This window comes from Armigeres subalbatus, chromosome 1, assembly GCF_024139115.2.
Source record: "Armigeres subalbatus isolate Guangzhou_Male chromosome 1, GZ_Asu_2, whole genome shotgun sequence".
NCBI lineage: Eukaryota > Metazoa > Arthropoda > Insecta > Diptera > Culicidae > Armigeres > Armigeres subalbatus.
Window position 1 is genome coordinate 150,923,058 of NC_085139.1, and position 17,264 is coordinate 150,940,321.

The 17,264-nt window shown below is 39.0% G+C and overlaps 1 protein-coding gene across 3 annotated transcripts in view; it reads left to right on the forward strand.

The window, feature by feature from the left end:
• Nucleotides 1-848: 848 nt before the first annotated feature.
• The window catches only part of LOC134207411 (uncharacterized), a 57,833-nt gene continuing 41,417 nt past the window's right edge, over nt 849-17,264 (forward strand). Inside the window, exons 1-2 of one of the 3 annotated variants that reach the window (XM_062683138.1) lie at nt 849-973; nt 1,244-1,437. In XM_062683138.1, the coding sequence (XP_062539122.1) occupies nt 1,344-1,437 (94 nt within the window). In that variant the 5' untranslated portion in view covers nt 849-973; nt 1,244-1,343. Of the gene's footprint in view, nt 1,068-1,243; nt 1,438-17,264 lie in introns of all 3 variants that reach the window. The other 2 variants (XM_062683143.1, XM_062683150.1) reach the window with 2 other exon arrangements.

Here is a 17,264-nt window from a genome sequence, read left to right on the forward strand (position 1 = left end):
GCAGACTTATGCAGAAATGGTTAAAACGCAAGACACAACCGCCGAAACCACTGCATATGCTGCTATTTCAGCTACCGTTCAAGTAAGTGATTATGTATTACGATACCATTTTTATTGACGAATTGGACTCTGATGCAGCCATGTCGGATGATTCTGCGGTGCCACGTGCCCGAAAAGAGGAAGCAACCGTCTTCCCCTGGATCGCGCCGTAAGAAATCAAAAGTCATCCATAAAAGCTTGCTCAAATCTGAAGACGATGGGAGATTATTCAAAATTCCGAAGTAGCCTGTCTTTACTGCCTCTTTAGATCCACGTTGCAGCGAGACATTCCCGCCATTACCTAATTTCCAAGAAACATCCGGCTAGCACAATCAACGAAAGAAAAATGCAATTCGTAGGACTTCCCATAAAAGTATTCCGGCCAAGCGAGGGTTGCTCATGTTATATGCTCGTTTAAGGACCTTGTGGACCGTTTTTTGCATTTATTCAATATCCCGAATTCATTGAGGCCAATCATTGACCATTCCAAAAGTGGAAAGTTATCTGAAGCAATTGACTGCTTCATGGCCCTTTCTTGCATAAATTGTATCTTTCGATGGATAATATGGCCATTACACGCGCAGGTGTTATACTTATTTTTGGTACACGATGTTACAATCATCTATGGTATGCTATGCTATGTATGACATAAGTTCTTCAAGTCTTCTATCGAAAAATCTTTTTTTGCAGCCCGCACGTACTCTTAGTTTATAGGAACGACTAGAAGATTGATTCTAGCTTCTTCGACCCACTGCCGCACTCCCACTACCTATTCACGAGCCGACCGAAGAAAGTAAAATTTCGTACCGAGCCATTTATTTCGCGCCGCCGGATCACAATTGCAGTTTCGAGTCAGTCTTCGTCGCGAGCGGTCGTGCAGCAGCACAGCGATAAATTGCTCAAGTACACGAGGCATGGCGCAGACACATGTTCGGTAACGGAGTGCATTGGTTGATTCGAATGGAATCGAAACCACTGAAAAAGGGGGTGAAGCAATCGTTGAATTAGCATTCATGGCTTTAGAAAAGGTTACTGCTCCTGTTTTGTTGTTACTTAGCATACATATGGATGCAATGCAGTTCCCTCAAAACAGAGAATTTAGAACTTTTTCGACTTACGCCATGCGTTGTTAATTATTCATCGAGTTAATTGTTACGCATACGTTTCGGTGTACAAATATTTGCTTTTATTTTGAAACCAACAGGTGAATAGTGTTGAACAAGGAGAGTGTATATATGCGGTGTGCATTTCGTAAGAAGAAATACAAATTACTGAAGATATTGGGAGGATAACAGATAGCGACCATGCAAAGAGAGCTGATTATGTTCGTTGCCCTTATTTTGGGAAATCTTCATGGCAATAATGGGATACCTGCAGTGGATCATAATACTAATAATGGTAAGTAACGTTAAAAAGAGGAGCTACATTAAACAATTCGATCTACATTTTTAATTATTCTCAAAGAAAGCGCCAAAAGAAACATTAGTTGAAAATGAAATATAAAATCGAGACTGTTGTCCGTTGTACTAAGTTCATGAAACAACGTATCATCTATACTTATCACTAATCAATCCATTGTTATGCTCGTAAACATCATGTTAACATAACAAACGTTTTTTGAGAGGAAATTTTCAAATATTCGTGTTATATGCCGGTAAGATTGATAAACAGTATCTTGAGGTCAAAATTCAAAAATCTTATACATAATCACTTGATATCATAAAAGTGATGGAGCTCGTGATCTGAACAGATTCGATGTTATGTAATTTAATGTGTTCTTACATTCGATGTAAATCCTTCATTTAATAAATCCTTAATATTTGATTTTAAAATTACTTTGTTACTTAGTAGCTCATTATTTTGATTCTCAAAATTAACCATATTGTATGAAAATCTGCGCAGGTGTTATACTTATTTTAGAAGTAGCCCACTAGTAGCAATTCAAATATGACGTCCACTACTTTTCAAGATTTTCTGACCCTCTTTGCCCCAAAAAAGGGCCACTGGTAGAATCAGAATTTTACACAGAGCAAGTTTCGTTTCCGTGTGCATGTTGCAGGATACAAGAAGGCCCTAACGACATTATGGTTTCTTAAGGGCGTTAATGTAAACATTGACTTCTTCTGCTGATTCCAGGAAGATTAGACACTACTGGCGGTATTTTCCACTTCCGTTCGATAGAAGACGCGGAGCGCCACCTGTTCCAAGTGGTTGTTAGCTAAGAGCGGTTATTGAGGAATTTGCAGGAAAAGGCATTGTTTACGTTTGCGACTTTCGCCCTTTTGAAACAACAATGTAGCTATATTCACTTCACAGGCAACGTCATTGTCACATATCTCAAGCTTTCCAAAGTAAAGTAATTCTTTAACAACTTCAAACACAGCACCATCAAGCAGTGCCTCAGCACCAACACCACTAGGTTTTCCTCTATCTCTACCCGCAACCTTGTACTTTGTCTTGATAAAGTTAATGGTCAAGACTATCCTTGCCGTTTTTCCTTCAGTGAAAAAAGGCCTCCTGAAGAGGCTTGCGATCGATTCTAATGATGCCGATGTCGTTCGCAAAGCCCATGAGCATATGCGACCGTTTGATAATAGTGCCGTTTCACTGCAGACAGATCTCCTTATCGCACCCACTAGTGCTATGTTGAACAATAAATTCTAAAGTGCATCACCCTGCTTCACTCCATCTAAGGTCACAAACGAGTTTGACAAGATCTGCAATTCGAATCCTTGATTTCGAATATCAGACCATTCACCGTTCAGACATTATCTGCCTCCCTTATAGCAAATTTAATAAAGATGGGCTCAATAGTTTTCAGGAAGGAACAATTCTACTAGAGGCCTGAATAATTTCCTCTAAATTCTACCAAATCTTGGAAAGGAATATCGGAGAGTACACTCAACATAATTTTTACTTAGAATCCACATGACAACATATACAATTATTTTCAAACTAGTTTCATGTGTGAGCAATCAATTATTCATTAGTGATGGTACTCTGCTTCTTCTTCTTCTTATTGGAATTACGTCCCCCACTGGGATATTGCCGCCTCGCAGCTTAGTGTTCTCTAAGCACTTCCACCGTTATTTTGCGAGGTTTCTTAGCCAAGTTACCATTTTGCATTTGTATATTATGAGGATAACACGATGATACTCTTTTGTCCAGAGAAGTCGAGAAAATTTCCAACCCGAAAAGTTTCTAGACCGGACTGGGAATCGAACCCAGTCACCTTCAGTATGGTCTTTATTTGTAGCCGCGCATCTTACCGCACGTCTAAGTAAGGCTCCTAGTGATGGTACTCACAATTCTCGATTCAAGCTTTATCTGGAATAAGGCGAATGTCGCAAAAGAAAGTTCTGTTCACCGGCTTCCTCTTTTTGCCTTTCTCGTACAACAAAGTTCATTTCACTCCGAAAACGAACTTTTTATATAAGTGTCGGAGGCCAATAGTGTTATATACCAATCGATTCAGCTCAACAAGCTGAATAAATGTCTATCTGTCCGTGTGTATGTATGTGTGTATGTGTTTTTTTTTCTTCCCAAGCAATGGAGGGGGAAGGCGCGCGAGTCTCACGAAGCTTGTGTACCTCACATTAACATTATTGGTGAGTCGCATTGAGACATCTCAATGCGATCAGCTCATGCGCTGTTTGCCATTGCAAACCTTTGCAAACAACAGCGGAGATGCGTAAAACAGCTTGGGCGGGAAATTTTCATTCAATAATACTCAAAGGTTCAGCCCAATCGGGTTGTACGTAAAGGTGACGTTGAACTACATAGCTGTATGTAATGTACAGGTTTTCGGCTATTCTGTGCAATGAGACCAAAGCAAGCGTTTTTTAAGCCCAGCCTGAATCTGCTTTCGTTGTTTATCCTATGCTCCTGAGATTGAGTGAGCATAACTGGTGATGTATATAATTTTTGGACTAACATTTGAAAAAGAAGATAATGAACAACACTCATGAACAATGAACAGCATGAACAACACTCTCAAGCGTTCACATATCCAAGTTACCAATTGATAAAAACTCGCTAGAGAGTAAGAATCGTTCGATAATTGTATCTCGATTAAAAGCATTGGTAATAATGCCAAACATCCGATTAAACTTCATTGTTGACATACGCTAGGAGAAGAATGAATTCTGTCATCAAAAGAAAAAGTAGAATCATGCAAAAAATGTCACAGCGAGGTATTGAATGCAGCTCTCAAAATAATTTTCAAAATTTAAAAATAATATTTATTTACAAATAATTTATAGCATGAGATTAGAATTTTGATTTTCTACATCATACATATATTATTTTGATTGTTAATGATAATGAAGTTTTTTCTTGAAATGATTCCGGAGATGGTACTACTTTCAATGTTTATTAAATTTCTAATCCCGCCTAATAAATCATTTTCAAAAAAGTCACTGTTTGTAATTTTTAAAATTATTTTCAATTCCATTGGCTATACCTTGCCGTGTTAAATTTCAGTGATTCTACTTTTCATCCACTTCTCCTCGCGTATTGAATTGGTATTAATTAGGTTTATATTTCTAGACCAACATTTGAAAAGGGCGTAACAGCCAAAATTTATTCCTCCTTTTTTTTCGTCTGCATATATAGCTGGACAAAGAATTAGAAGGAATGAATTTTGGCTGTCACGCCCTTTTCAAATGTTGGTCTAGATTTAAATGATAATCGATTACACAATTTGAAAAGCACAAGCCTGGCTGATAGTGTACAGCTGCAACCATCACCGACGCTATAGAGACTTACCACCCGTCGCTAAGTCAGTCTAAACCCCTGGTGGCTCATGACAGAAAAACCCATTGCGAAAGATGGGGCAGAAACGATCCAAAGAAAGTTTACCAGAACGCATTCACTGCAGCAGCGAAGAAGATTCCGAGCCCCTCCACTGGCATCAACAGACGTAAGCAAGAAGCTACCGTCAAACGCCCCCAAGCTTTCCAAGGAAAACGCACGTTTAAGTTAGCATAAACTAACTGCACCAGCTAAAAGCCCTGCAATGGCGGACATAAAAAATCATTCAATGAATAACTAAAGAAATGCTAATAAATTTACTAAGTTGAAAAGCAGGCCAAGTTCTAGTTGGAGCGTAGTGCTATGGAAGAAGAAGCTTGCGATGCACTTACGAGATTGACTGATTCACCGAAACCAAATGTTAAACTGTTAGCAAGTTTTTAATGATAAGAAAATTATTTTGAGCTTTTTAGTGGAATGTTTTCACCTGTCATAAGACGAGTTTATACATTCGCTTGACAGATACGTATTTCGACCTCAAAAGTAAGGCCGTCTTCAGTGTCTCGTACTTGACTCGACTTCAAGTACGAGTACGAGTCAAGTACGAGACACTGAAGACGGCCTTACTTTTGAGGTCGAAATACGTATCTGTCAAGATACAATTAAGTGGTGGAATTCAATGGGATTGTATAAACTCGTCTTATGACAGGTGAAGTCCTGTAAAAATAACCGCGTAACAAACGACTTCAGTGTACATCGCGTTGACTCTTCCTTGATCGAATGGTCCAAGAAAATTGAAAATTCATCGAGAAACGGCTGAGATATTAACGATCAAAGTCTATCATATTTTCGTGACGATTTTCAATTTTTTGCAATCCTTAAGTGTACCCCAATATAGAAAAAACAGACGTAGTTCTACGTCAATATCGTCGCCTAAGTAAAGCCAGCTATGCATTCCTAGCGTATGAGATGAGTCTCATGAGACGTACATTGAGACACGCTCACTTGGTTCTTGGTTCTTCATGCTCCTGCCAACAGACGGGTTTTTAAAGGAATTGACGCAGTCGGGAGATGCAGAATGTGACCAACAAATAGTACTTCCGATCAACTTAACGCACTCATTGGAGGAAGTCGTAGAAAATTGTAATGGTATTAACGAACTACCAAAAACTTCATCAAACGCACAGGCAACAGAACTACTTGTATACTGTCAGAACTTCAATCGTATGAAAAGTGCTATCAAAATGAACGAAATACATAAACAAATTTTGAGTTCCTCTTTCTCGGTTATTTTAGGAACTGGAAACAAGTTGGTCAGAAAGCGTTAAAAGCGAGAAGTTTTTGGTAGTGATTATAATGTTTTAGAGATGACCGAGATCTCGTCTTAGCGCAAAGAATGTCTGGCGGAGGTGTTCTCATCGCAATTTCCTCAAAACATAATTCGAGCTCATTGATTCTACCAAATTTAATGAATTTGAGCATGTGTGGGTAAAAACGCATATTGATGGTGAAACTCACATTTTGCAACAGTGTACTTTCCTCCAGATCAAGCTTGTAAATCCTCATATGAAAAGTTCTTCCATAATGCCGATGAAATTATTTCCCATTTTCCTCCTGAATTCAAAGTTCACATTTACGGCGATTTCAACCAACGTAATGCAGACTTCATTCCAGATTCTGAGAATGAAAGTATTTTGCTGCCAGTTGTCGGTGAAAATGAGACTTTACAATTTATTTTTGAAAAAAACTGCATGTTTAGGCTTGAATCAAATCAATCCTGTGAAAAATCGACAAAATTGCTATTTGGACTTTTTATTCACAAACACTCTCGATGATTTCTGTGTAAATGAGTCTCTATCGCCGTTATGGAAAAATGAAGCATTTCACACAGCAATAGAATACTCTGTATTTGTGCATCGGAACCATGATCCTTATGGCTATGATTTCGAAAATATTCTCGATTATAAAATGCAAATTTTGACAACATTAAACAAAATTGAACAGAGCTAATTGGCAACAAATTTTACAAAATCAAACTGACATTGAATGTGCTGTTACAGACTTTTATGCAATTTTATTAGACATTGTTCGGAATGAAGTACCATTCGTGAGGAAACGTCGCAATTATAACTCAAAAAACCCAATATGGTTCAACAAACAAATCAAAAATTTGAAAACCGAAAGCAAAAGGCTCATAAACTTTATAAACAATACACAAGTCAAGAAAATTTAGAAAAGTATTTGAATATTTGGCGATCAACTTGGTTCAGCCATGGCTTCTGCTCTTAAGGAGTATAATGTTAAAACCGAAATTGAAATCAAATTATGTCCAAAAAACTTTTCAAGTATGCCAAAACCAAGCTAAAATCCAGCAATTTTCCATCGAAAATGACTTTAGATGAAAAATTAGGAGATAATGCTGATGAAATTTGTACTCTTTTGCAACCTTTTTCAAGAGACATATACCGAATTTTCCGAAAGTGATCGTGATTATGAATATTTTTCACATTTTCCTGACTATTTAAGCAGTGTTGGTGTAAACCAAATTAATGCAACGGAGATTTTGGCAGCTCTACAGAATTTAGATGTCTCAAAAGGATCCGGACCAGATGGAATTCCACCTATGTTTTTGAAAAAAGTTGGCAAGCTGAATTTACGACACCTTTATTTTGGTTATTCAAGTTATCTTTAGAAACCAGTAGCTTCAAAAGAATGGAAGAAGTCTTTTCTAATACCAATTTTTAAATCAGGAAAAATCTGATATTAGAAATTATCGTGGAGTGGCCATTATTTCATGTATTCCTAAACTTTTTGAATCAATCATCAATAGAAGGATGTTCAACCAAATAAAACATATAATAACAGATGCACAACACGGGTTCTTTAAAGGACGTTCGACTACAACCAATCTTTTAGAATTTGTAAATTACTCATTGAATGCTATGGACAAAGGTAGTCATGTTGAGGCGCTTTACACAGACTTTAGCAAAGCATTTGATAGACTCGATATTCCTATGATGATTTTCAAGCTTGAGAAATTGGGAATTGAGATGAGACTCCTTAAATGGATTAAATCGTATTTAACTGACCGCCAACAAATAAGTACGATTTGAAGGGAAACAGTCGCTTCCAGTCAATGTAACATCTGGAGTTCCCCAAGGCTCGCATATAGGACCTCTTCTATTCATATTGTTTGTAAACGATATATCACTCATTCTTAAGCATCTTAAAATCCTTATTTATGCGGACGATATGAAACTATTTATGGAAATCAAAAATACTGTTGACAATGACATCTACTTGAACGAAATACGCATATTTGATAACTGGTGTAACAAAAGCTTACTACAACTTAATGTCAAGAAATGTAATTTGATCACTTTCAGTAGAAACGGAGCACACCATCGATAACTGTAACTCTAGAAATCAACCAGTACAAAATGTGAAAGGGTTAGAGATTTGGGTGTAATCTTAGATGCTAAGCTAACCTTTACTGACCACTACAACACTATTATCCATAGAGCAACAAATATGCTCAGTTTTATTAAAAGATTTAGTTATAACTTTCAAGATCCTTATACAATTAAAACTTTGTACGTTGCGTATGTCAGATCAATTATAGAATATTGTAGTATTGTATGGTCTCCGTATATGAAATCACATGATGATCGAATAGAATCAATTCAAAAGCAATTCCTTTTATATGCCTTACGCAAATTAGGGTGGACAACATTCCCACTTCCGTCGTACGAGGCGCGATGTATGCTTATTGTTTCGCACCGCATTGATTCCACCAAACTATTGTCTTGTTTAAATTTTTACACTCCTACTCGGCAATTGAGAAATCGAAACTTGTTTGCCACCTGTCATCATCGAACAAATTATGCAAAATTTAGTCCAATGAATCAAATGATGTCTGTTTACAATCAGTATTGTGAAGCAATTGATTTAGCCATGCCTCGTATGAGCCTAAGAAAATATTTTAGGAACATTAGTTACAATAGAACATAGTTATAAGTTTTTTAATGTAGTCTACATTATGTTTGACGAAATAAATAAATAAATAAACTTAGTTATTTTATGCGCGCGCTAGCTTCTCTCGTCGCACTGAGTCGGTGCTACATGAGCTTTTGTAGCTTATGGCACACTGTCTCATCCATGTATACACGAGCTCGGAACTTGCCCGGTTGACCGACGCCGCGAAAGCGACGATACCATGTTGACCACAGGGCACCAGTATGTCCCATGAAGCCGACTCCGAACCCTTGGACCACCTCTTGCTGGCTGAACTAGCCATCCTTGAGTCCACGCGCCACCTTCTGTTTAGCTCCGAGACGATTTGGACGATAGCCGATAAAACGGCGTTCCAGCCAACTTCATCTTTACACATCCTCCGAACTAGGTTGTCCGGGTAGTGTCCAGATCACATGTGGCAAGCATGTGGTCACGCATTACGCGAAAACGTGGGCACACAAACAACACGTGTTCCGTCGTTTCCTCTAAACCTGCGCACATCAAACACTCGGGCGAGGCCGAGAAAGCCAGCTGCGTTAGCTGCACTGTGATTTTGCAGCACGCTTAAACGCCGGGCACATCGAACCCCATGGGGTGCTTGCTGTTCACAGCTTTGCTGGAACAAATCAAACAATTGGGAGGGTTCGTCGTGCAGCATTGTGCCTTATGTCCCTCCAATCCGCAGCGTCGGCAGAGATTGCTTCTGTCAGGGCCTTTGCAGTCCCATTGCTTGTGTCCCGGTTCCAGGCACTTGAAGCAAACTTCGGGTTGCTCGTATATGCCCACAGGGCACACCGACCATCCCACCTTGACGCTCCCTAACTTAACTACCTTGGAGACATCCGCTGCAGATAGCCGAACCAATGCTACCTGTGTCCCTTCCGGACCTTCCCGTAGCCGAACGGCTGCGGTGGGTGTCTCCACTTCACACTGTCGCCGCAGTGCCGTGACGAGCTCTTCGACTTCGGTGATCTCGTCCAGGTCTTTAACCCTTAGATTCACCTCCGTCGTGAGTGCCCTCACCTTGACCGTCTCGTCTAGGACTTCCTCCACCAACTTCTTGTAGGCGGCGCCCTTTTGCGAGACGCCCCGCTTCAGCTCGAGGATCATCTCGCCGTCCGGGTACGTCTTATTCGACGTACGTCGGCGCCGAGTTCACCGAGCTTAACGTCACTCCTCATCGCCTTCAAGACGTCTGTGTACTTAGCCTCGTCCGTCTTGATGACTAGGGCATCGCCCCTGGAGCGATTGGCGCCTACCCTAGATTTCTTGCTACCCTCATTCGCCTGGGCCTTCTTTTCGGCCCTTGACGTCTTCGGTTTCCTCTTGTTCTTGACCAGGGTTCAGGAGGCATCATCCCCCTCTATTTCCCTGGTGTGGTGCGGCTGAGAGCTCTCAGTCTTCCGTAACCCCTTATCACCGTCTTTCCTGGGTTTTGGAGGTACCTGGCCGGGGTTTAGCTTCCCAGCCCCATTACCCTTGTTCGGGGTAGTAACCCTCCGCGTTTAGGAGCGGCCCCCAGGGAGCTCATCCCCTGGTGACTGTCTCCCCCGTTTTTGTGTCTGCTCCGTTGGAGCAGTCACCCCCGACGTGCCCGCGAATACTTGAGTCTGAGTGGGGGTTTTCTTTCACCTCAGAATAATAGAGAACATTGGGAGCTTGCATTCAGAATAAACCATAAAGAAATCTTCTACTTGTTTCCTTTATTTTAAAGAGGGGAAGTCGACGAAAAAATTGTGAGAAAATTACTATCAATTTTTCTAAGGAAATCTGAAGAGTAGCTCATGAAAATTTTGAAGAATTTTCCGAGAAATTTCGGGAGAAGAGTTTCCCGAGAAAAATCTGAAAAAAATGCCTTCGCTGAGCAAAATGACGACAAACGCTGTCGCCCCAACGCAAAACTCTAGCCCATTAGTCTTCCATTTCGTAGTTATGATGAATCCTAGGAAGGCTAATTCACACATCACCCGAACTTATTTTCGGCAATTTCGACAATGGCAAAAACTGTTGCAAATTATTAAAAGCCATGAAAACAAGTTAATAAAACTTGTATACGAGTACTAAAAAATCAGAATCAGATAGGCAGCCCCCACCGAGAAGTGATGATAAAACGCTTTGTTCTCGCTCATTTTGTGTTTTGTGTCATTTTTTTCACACAGCTGAAACACAGTAAAACAAGATGAAGTTTCATCAGAACTAGTGCCCCCGCGTTTGGAGCTTTTTAAAAGAAAAATTATATTTATTCACCCTATATTTATATTATATTTTGCACCCTAAATCGGTTCTTTATTATGACCGCTTGCGAAAAATGTCTCTCATTGTATGGTACTACATAACATAAATGTATACAGATATGATAAATAAGAGATATTTTATTCTATTTTAGATTCAATCCCTGAAATCATTTATTTATGGCATAAGCGATTGATGACAAACATGAATCGACTCACGTATGTTCGATATTGAATGAACATATCTTTATCATGTGCTTGTGACAAACGAGTCGGTTTTATTTGATTCAAGTAAAGTATGAATATTTTGAATTTTAAAGGCTCAATGCTGCTGCAGCATATGTACACATACATATACATATATATACTACAAACATATATACACTGAAAAGAATAAATATATCTCGGGTACTTATTCAAAAGGACGTATGTGATTTTGTAAACAAAGATTCAAACGTCGATTTGTCCACCTGATATTTACGCAAACCATCACCACAGACAGGTAGGGGAAGCCTTCGGCTACCAGTTGGTGGTGTTGGTTTGCGTGGGAGTACCATCAGATTGGATAAATAGACGTTTGAATCTTTGTTTACAAAATCACATACGTCCTTTTGAATAAGTACCCGAGATATGTCTATTAAGGTGTATTCAAAAGTTCTTAATTTATTTGAAAACTATTTGAGGATGACTATTATTTCACGATATTAGTCATATTCAGGTACCCTGAGTGTATTATCTGGTTCTCGATCATTTTTGTGCTGAAAAATGTAAGCTTGGAGTTTTCTTCCTATTTTTTTCATTGTGCACTGGATAGAAACGATAATGACCAACAATGATTATACAACCCCTGCTATATACGAAGTGGATCAATCTGGTTGCATTTGATCCACCCCATCGTATGCATAAAAACCATAGCTGCGCTGTGCCAAGGTTACCCCAAGTGTTTCGCAAACTTATCAAAGCTGCCCAATACAGAAATCAATTCTTCAATGCAAAATTTTCGTTCTTCGTTACACATTTGCATACCTGCAGCATGTTTGGAATATAAAGGAGAAAACGGAATTAACAACAGCCGAGTCAGAAATGCTTCAAGCAATAGAAGACAATTTACCAACGTTTGGTGTCGTGCCAACAAATCATGCTCAATAAAAGCAGCAAAGCATCATGAACTTTTCCGATGGAACGATGTTACTCGGAATACATTCTTAGACGTTTGCTATTTACCATGATGGTGACACAGTTTTAAGAGAGCGTCTAGTCTAGCGACTAACCTTTCTAATACAAGCTAGCATCTGTGCGTCAGCGGTTGCTATTATTATAGTGGGTTCAGCAGTTTGGTGTGCGCTATGCTATTATAGATAATTACTTGAAAGGAATCTTATTGCAGTTTGGACAAAGAGAAGAAGAATCAAACACAATGCATGATGCTGATGATGATATAATTTGCGCAGAAAATTTAAAATAAAAACATCATGTCTTCGAACCCAACGTATCCGGCGCTAGGAGGCGCCATCCATAGTTTACGGTCCATATATTTTTCTCAGGTTTCATACACAAAGTGCTACGAGGGTGTGATCTGAAACTTTCAGTTTCAGTGTTTCGTACTAAATCGATGTTGTTGGTCGGTGCACATGGAATGCATTCACATTTGTTTGACAATTTTCATATGAAGAAAATATTGAACACAAGACTATTTTATCCAATGCGCAACATTAATCTTTAATATACAAATAGGGTAACCGCGCCTTTAGTGGAGGTAGTAGGGTTTAAATGATTGTTTTCATAATTATACAATTTACGATGGTTTCAGTTGATACATCGTACTATAAATATGCTGTAAAATCCAACCTATCTTAAGATTTTGATTAAAAGACTATCAATTATTTCCTTAATAAAATTGACTCCATTGTACCTATAGTGGTGCAACTGTACCAATAGTGACAAGTCTCATAAAAAAATCAATGAATAGCACCACTATGGCAACCAAAGTTAATTTCTACCACCACTGAAGGAAACGTGTACCTATTAGTGGTGCAAGCAATTTTTGGTAATTGTTGATGTTAAATAACATCAATTTCATTCTTGTTACTAAATTTTTTAGCTTATCTATTGGCTGAGATATTAAAAATGAGAATTTTGTGGATCTACTAATACCTCTACTATTTGCACCGTTAAACATTTATGGAATGAAAAACTGATAACCCAAAAAAACATTTTTTTTTAACTGAAACGATTGAACATCAAAATGGAAATACTCAATTATTTACCCATTAAATTATTCTAACTTTTCATTAGTCTATTGAATAGAGCACGCAAACCTTTTACATTATTTGTTTCAGAGAGGTCAAGGAAGTAAAAGATTTCAAAATCAACAGACAAAGTTAGTCACTGTCGTCATTGTTCTAAACATCTTTTACATGCGAGGCAGAATGTCAACAATCCATACGTTTCAACAGTAGTATAGTAAAATGACGAATAGTGGACCCCCTGGTAGCTGAATTTTGCACTCTTTGCCATAATGCGATGAAAATTCCAATTAATTCATTTCGCATATTATCTAATAACAAGTCTTGCATCTCCCCTGCACGATACACACAAAAACACCCAAATACGCAACGTTTATTCTATTTATTTATTACCAGACTAAGGCCGGAGAGGCCTATGCAATACATAAAAGTCTTCTCCATTCAGCTCGGTCCATGGATGCACTTCGCCAACCACGCAGTCTGTGGAGGGTCCGCAAATCGTCCTCCACCTGATCGATCCACCTTGCCTGCTGTGCACCTCGCCTTCTTGTTCCTGTCGGATCGTTGTCAAGAACCATTTTCACCGGATTACTGTCCGACATTCTGGCTACGTGCCCGGCCCACCACAGTCTTCCGATTTTCGCGGTGTGAACGATGGATGGTTCTCCCAACAGCTCATGCAACTCGAGGTTCATTCGCCTCCTCTACGTACCGTCCGTCATCTGCACCTCACGATAGATGGTACGCAGCACTTTCCTTTCGAATACTCCCAGTGCGCGTTGGTCCTCCACGAGCAACGTCCAGTTCTCGTGTCCGTAGAGAACTACCGGTATAATAAGCGTTTTGTACATAGTCAGATTTCCTGCCATGATGCGTCTCCGAATTTCTCTGCTGGTATCGTTATCGGCAGTGAGCTCAAGTACACGAATTCTTCAACCACCTCGATTTCGTCACCACCGATAGAAACTCGTAGTGTGTGGCTTACCTCTCTTGGGCCTCTTCCTATCATGTACTTCGTCTTCGACGTGTTGATGACTAGCCCAATCCATTTAGCTTCATTTTCCAGTCTGATGTAGGCTTCCTCCATCCTCTCAAAGTACGCAATGTTATTCATTGAAGTTACCTTTTAGAAGACTTACTAAATATAGGACAAATTCCCCCTGAGGGTCCATAATATGAAATTTCCTCCCTGTAGTCGACACTCCATTTTATATTCATGTTCCATTTCGCAATGTTCTTCTTCCTCATTATGGACCCCTCAAAATATTTCTGTAATGGACCCTCTCGTGTTTTTATAGTGATGAACCTTGTTTTCACTTTAAAAATCACTTTAATAAAGATTAAAAAAAAAATCCCGAGTTTTTTTTTTCGAAATTGTAAAACAATAGTCTTACATTCCATGGTATTTTCAATGCATGTATTCAAATCATTAGAATGTTCGTCCGATGGAATTCCACAGAAAATTTTTATAATATAATATAATACAGTAATATCCCGAATTTATCCCCCTCTTGGTGAATTTTGGGGTGATAAGTAGGGAATGTGACAAACTCGGAAAAAATTATTTCCATTTTTTAAATTTGTTTCACAAATATGAATCAGTTTATGCCTTGGAAAGGTGAAATGCGTGAACGGTGCCCGTTAATTCTTATCAAAAAGCCTTATAAAATCCTTGGCAAGTACTTAGAAATGATTTATACTAAACCACAGGCGGTGAAAGTTATTTCATGAAAATCATTGTTCTTGGCGATATTATTAAAAAAAAATAAAAGAAACAACTAAAATTTTCAAAATTTTTTGGGGTGACAAAATCGTGTCGAAAACGTGACAAAATCGAGACGTGATAAAATCGGGTCGAAAACGTGATAAAATCGGGGGTAGACAAAATCGGGTCGACACTGTATTATTATGCTGTAATAATGCAAATATGCTTGGAGGTCCAATATTGTCCATTAGGATATAACTCATCATGCCTAGGAAGAAGAACAAAGGAAACCGCAGCGAAGATATTCCTCTTTACATATTTTGTCTACATTTTTTGTCAATTCCAACGATATTTGTCAAAACGCTCAATTAGCGAACGCGAATCCCAATTTGTGAACGATCGCTGTATTTATTAATTAGGCACTATGGAGTCTCCAGTGGGGTCAGGCACTATGGGGTCTCCGGCCTTGCGAACAAAGGCGTAGCATTACCAAGCCGGAGAGAACGAGTTCAATTCCCGGTTGGGTCTATGATGTTTGCGAATGGGCAGCCTTCTTGACTCGCTGGGCACAGTTTTTCCATTGTGCTTGCCACACAAGATTCATATTCATGTAACACCAGGCAAAGAAAGCTTTCAGCTTATGACTGTAGAAGAGCTAACAGTACATAGTTGAAAGCAGCCCAACTTCCAGTAGACCCAATGAAGAAGAACATTATATTATAATAAGAACAAGGTTAAGATCATCATATTTTTTAAAGTATGTATATAATTTGTATGAAACAAGATAGCATTTAAATTGAAAACAGTCATATTCTTCCGACTTATTATTCAATAAATATGTGCGCCAAATTTGGTTGGAAACAATCCAAGGGTTTAAATTAAGGTGATCTACCGGTAATACCGGTATTAACAAGTCACCGGTGGTATGTAGGGTAAACTCCAATTTCACCTAAATATTTGTAAAACGATAGTTCAATAATAGTGATACGACCTCATCCCGACTAGCGAATGCTGTTCGCTAATTGGGCCGTTTTGACATCCGTCAATTGTTTGCTTTCTGTATTGAACAAAGAATATACATAATTTAAGTTCTTTCTATACATAATTTCAGTTCTTACATACATCAGCCAATAACAACCCATACATGCCTATAGAGGCCATGTCTATCATTGACGATCTAGATATGTCCGAATCGGATGTTCTAAGTTCTCCAAATCATTTTGGAATTCAGACCAATTGGTCTACCAAGACAACTGGGCTCTATACCAACTAAGCCAATAGCAATACATGGTGTTCATAAAGACCTCTAGAGGCCACGATCTATATGTGTCCACACCGGATGTTATAAATTCTCCAAATCATTCTGGAATTCAGGTGCATATTGGACAACTGTGCTCGATACAAAAACAAAAGTAACCCATGGGGTTCATACACGTCCTTAGAGGCCTTGTGCATGATTTACGATCTAGATATATCTAAACCTGATGTTCTAAGTTCTCCAAATCATTCTGGAGTTGAGACCAATCGGTCTGCCAAGTCAAATGGATGCAATACAAAGCCAATAGCAACCCATGGTATCCATACAGGCACATACAGGGGATGGACAAAATAATTAGGATAGGCAAATTTTGGGTAAAATTATATGTGTTGCAACTACCTTAGATATCATCCGATTTTGACAATTCAGGCATGCCTGAACTAGAAAATTAATGCAGTTTGCAGTTTGGGTTTTTCGGAGGTAGGTTCAAAACCGTAAATCTGAGGTGGATATTTGGAGAAGTCGTAGGTTGAAAATTGAATAATATTAGTAACCACAAATGAAGTAGGGCTCTTGCTGATTGGAAACATATATTGAGATTTTGAATCGGACTAGAATCAAGTCAGATATGACCATTTCTTTATAATCGGTTCCGATCGATACTTATCAAAGGGGTCAGGCCACAACTTCATTTGAATCTCGCTTTATGGTAGATCGTCCACTATGATTATATTCCAGAAGGCTTCTAATGTGACAAGAATGAAAAACCAATTGAATAAACGGATCCTGGAGTCGCTGGGATGTCCCCTGGACCATGAAAAAAGAGCCGTCGAACGACTGGTTTTGGTGGTAAAACTAAAATGTCCCCTTCCACAGGTTCCCCGGGGCTAATCCGTAGATCCTGGAAGCGGTCAGAGCCGTCAATGGACCATTTTATATTCATACTTCGCTTCCTGATCGAAAACCATGGAAAGAGAGCCTTCGAATGACTGGTGTTGGTGCTAAAACTTAAATTTTGC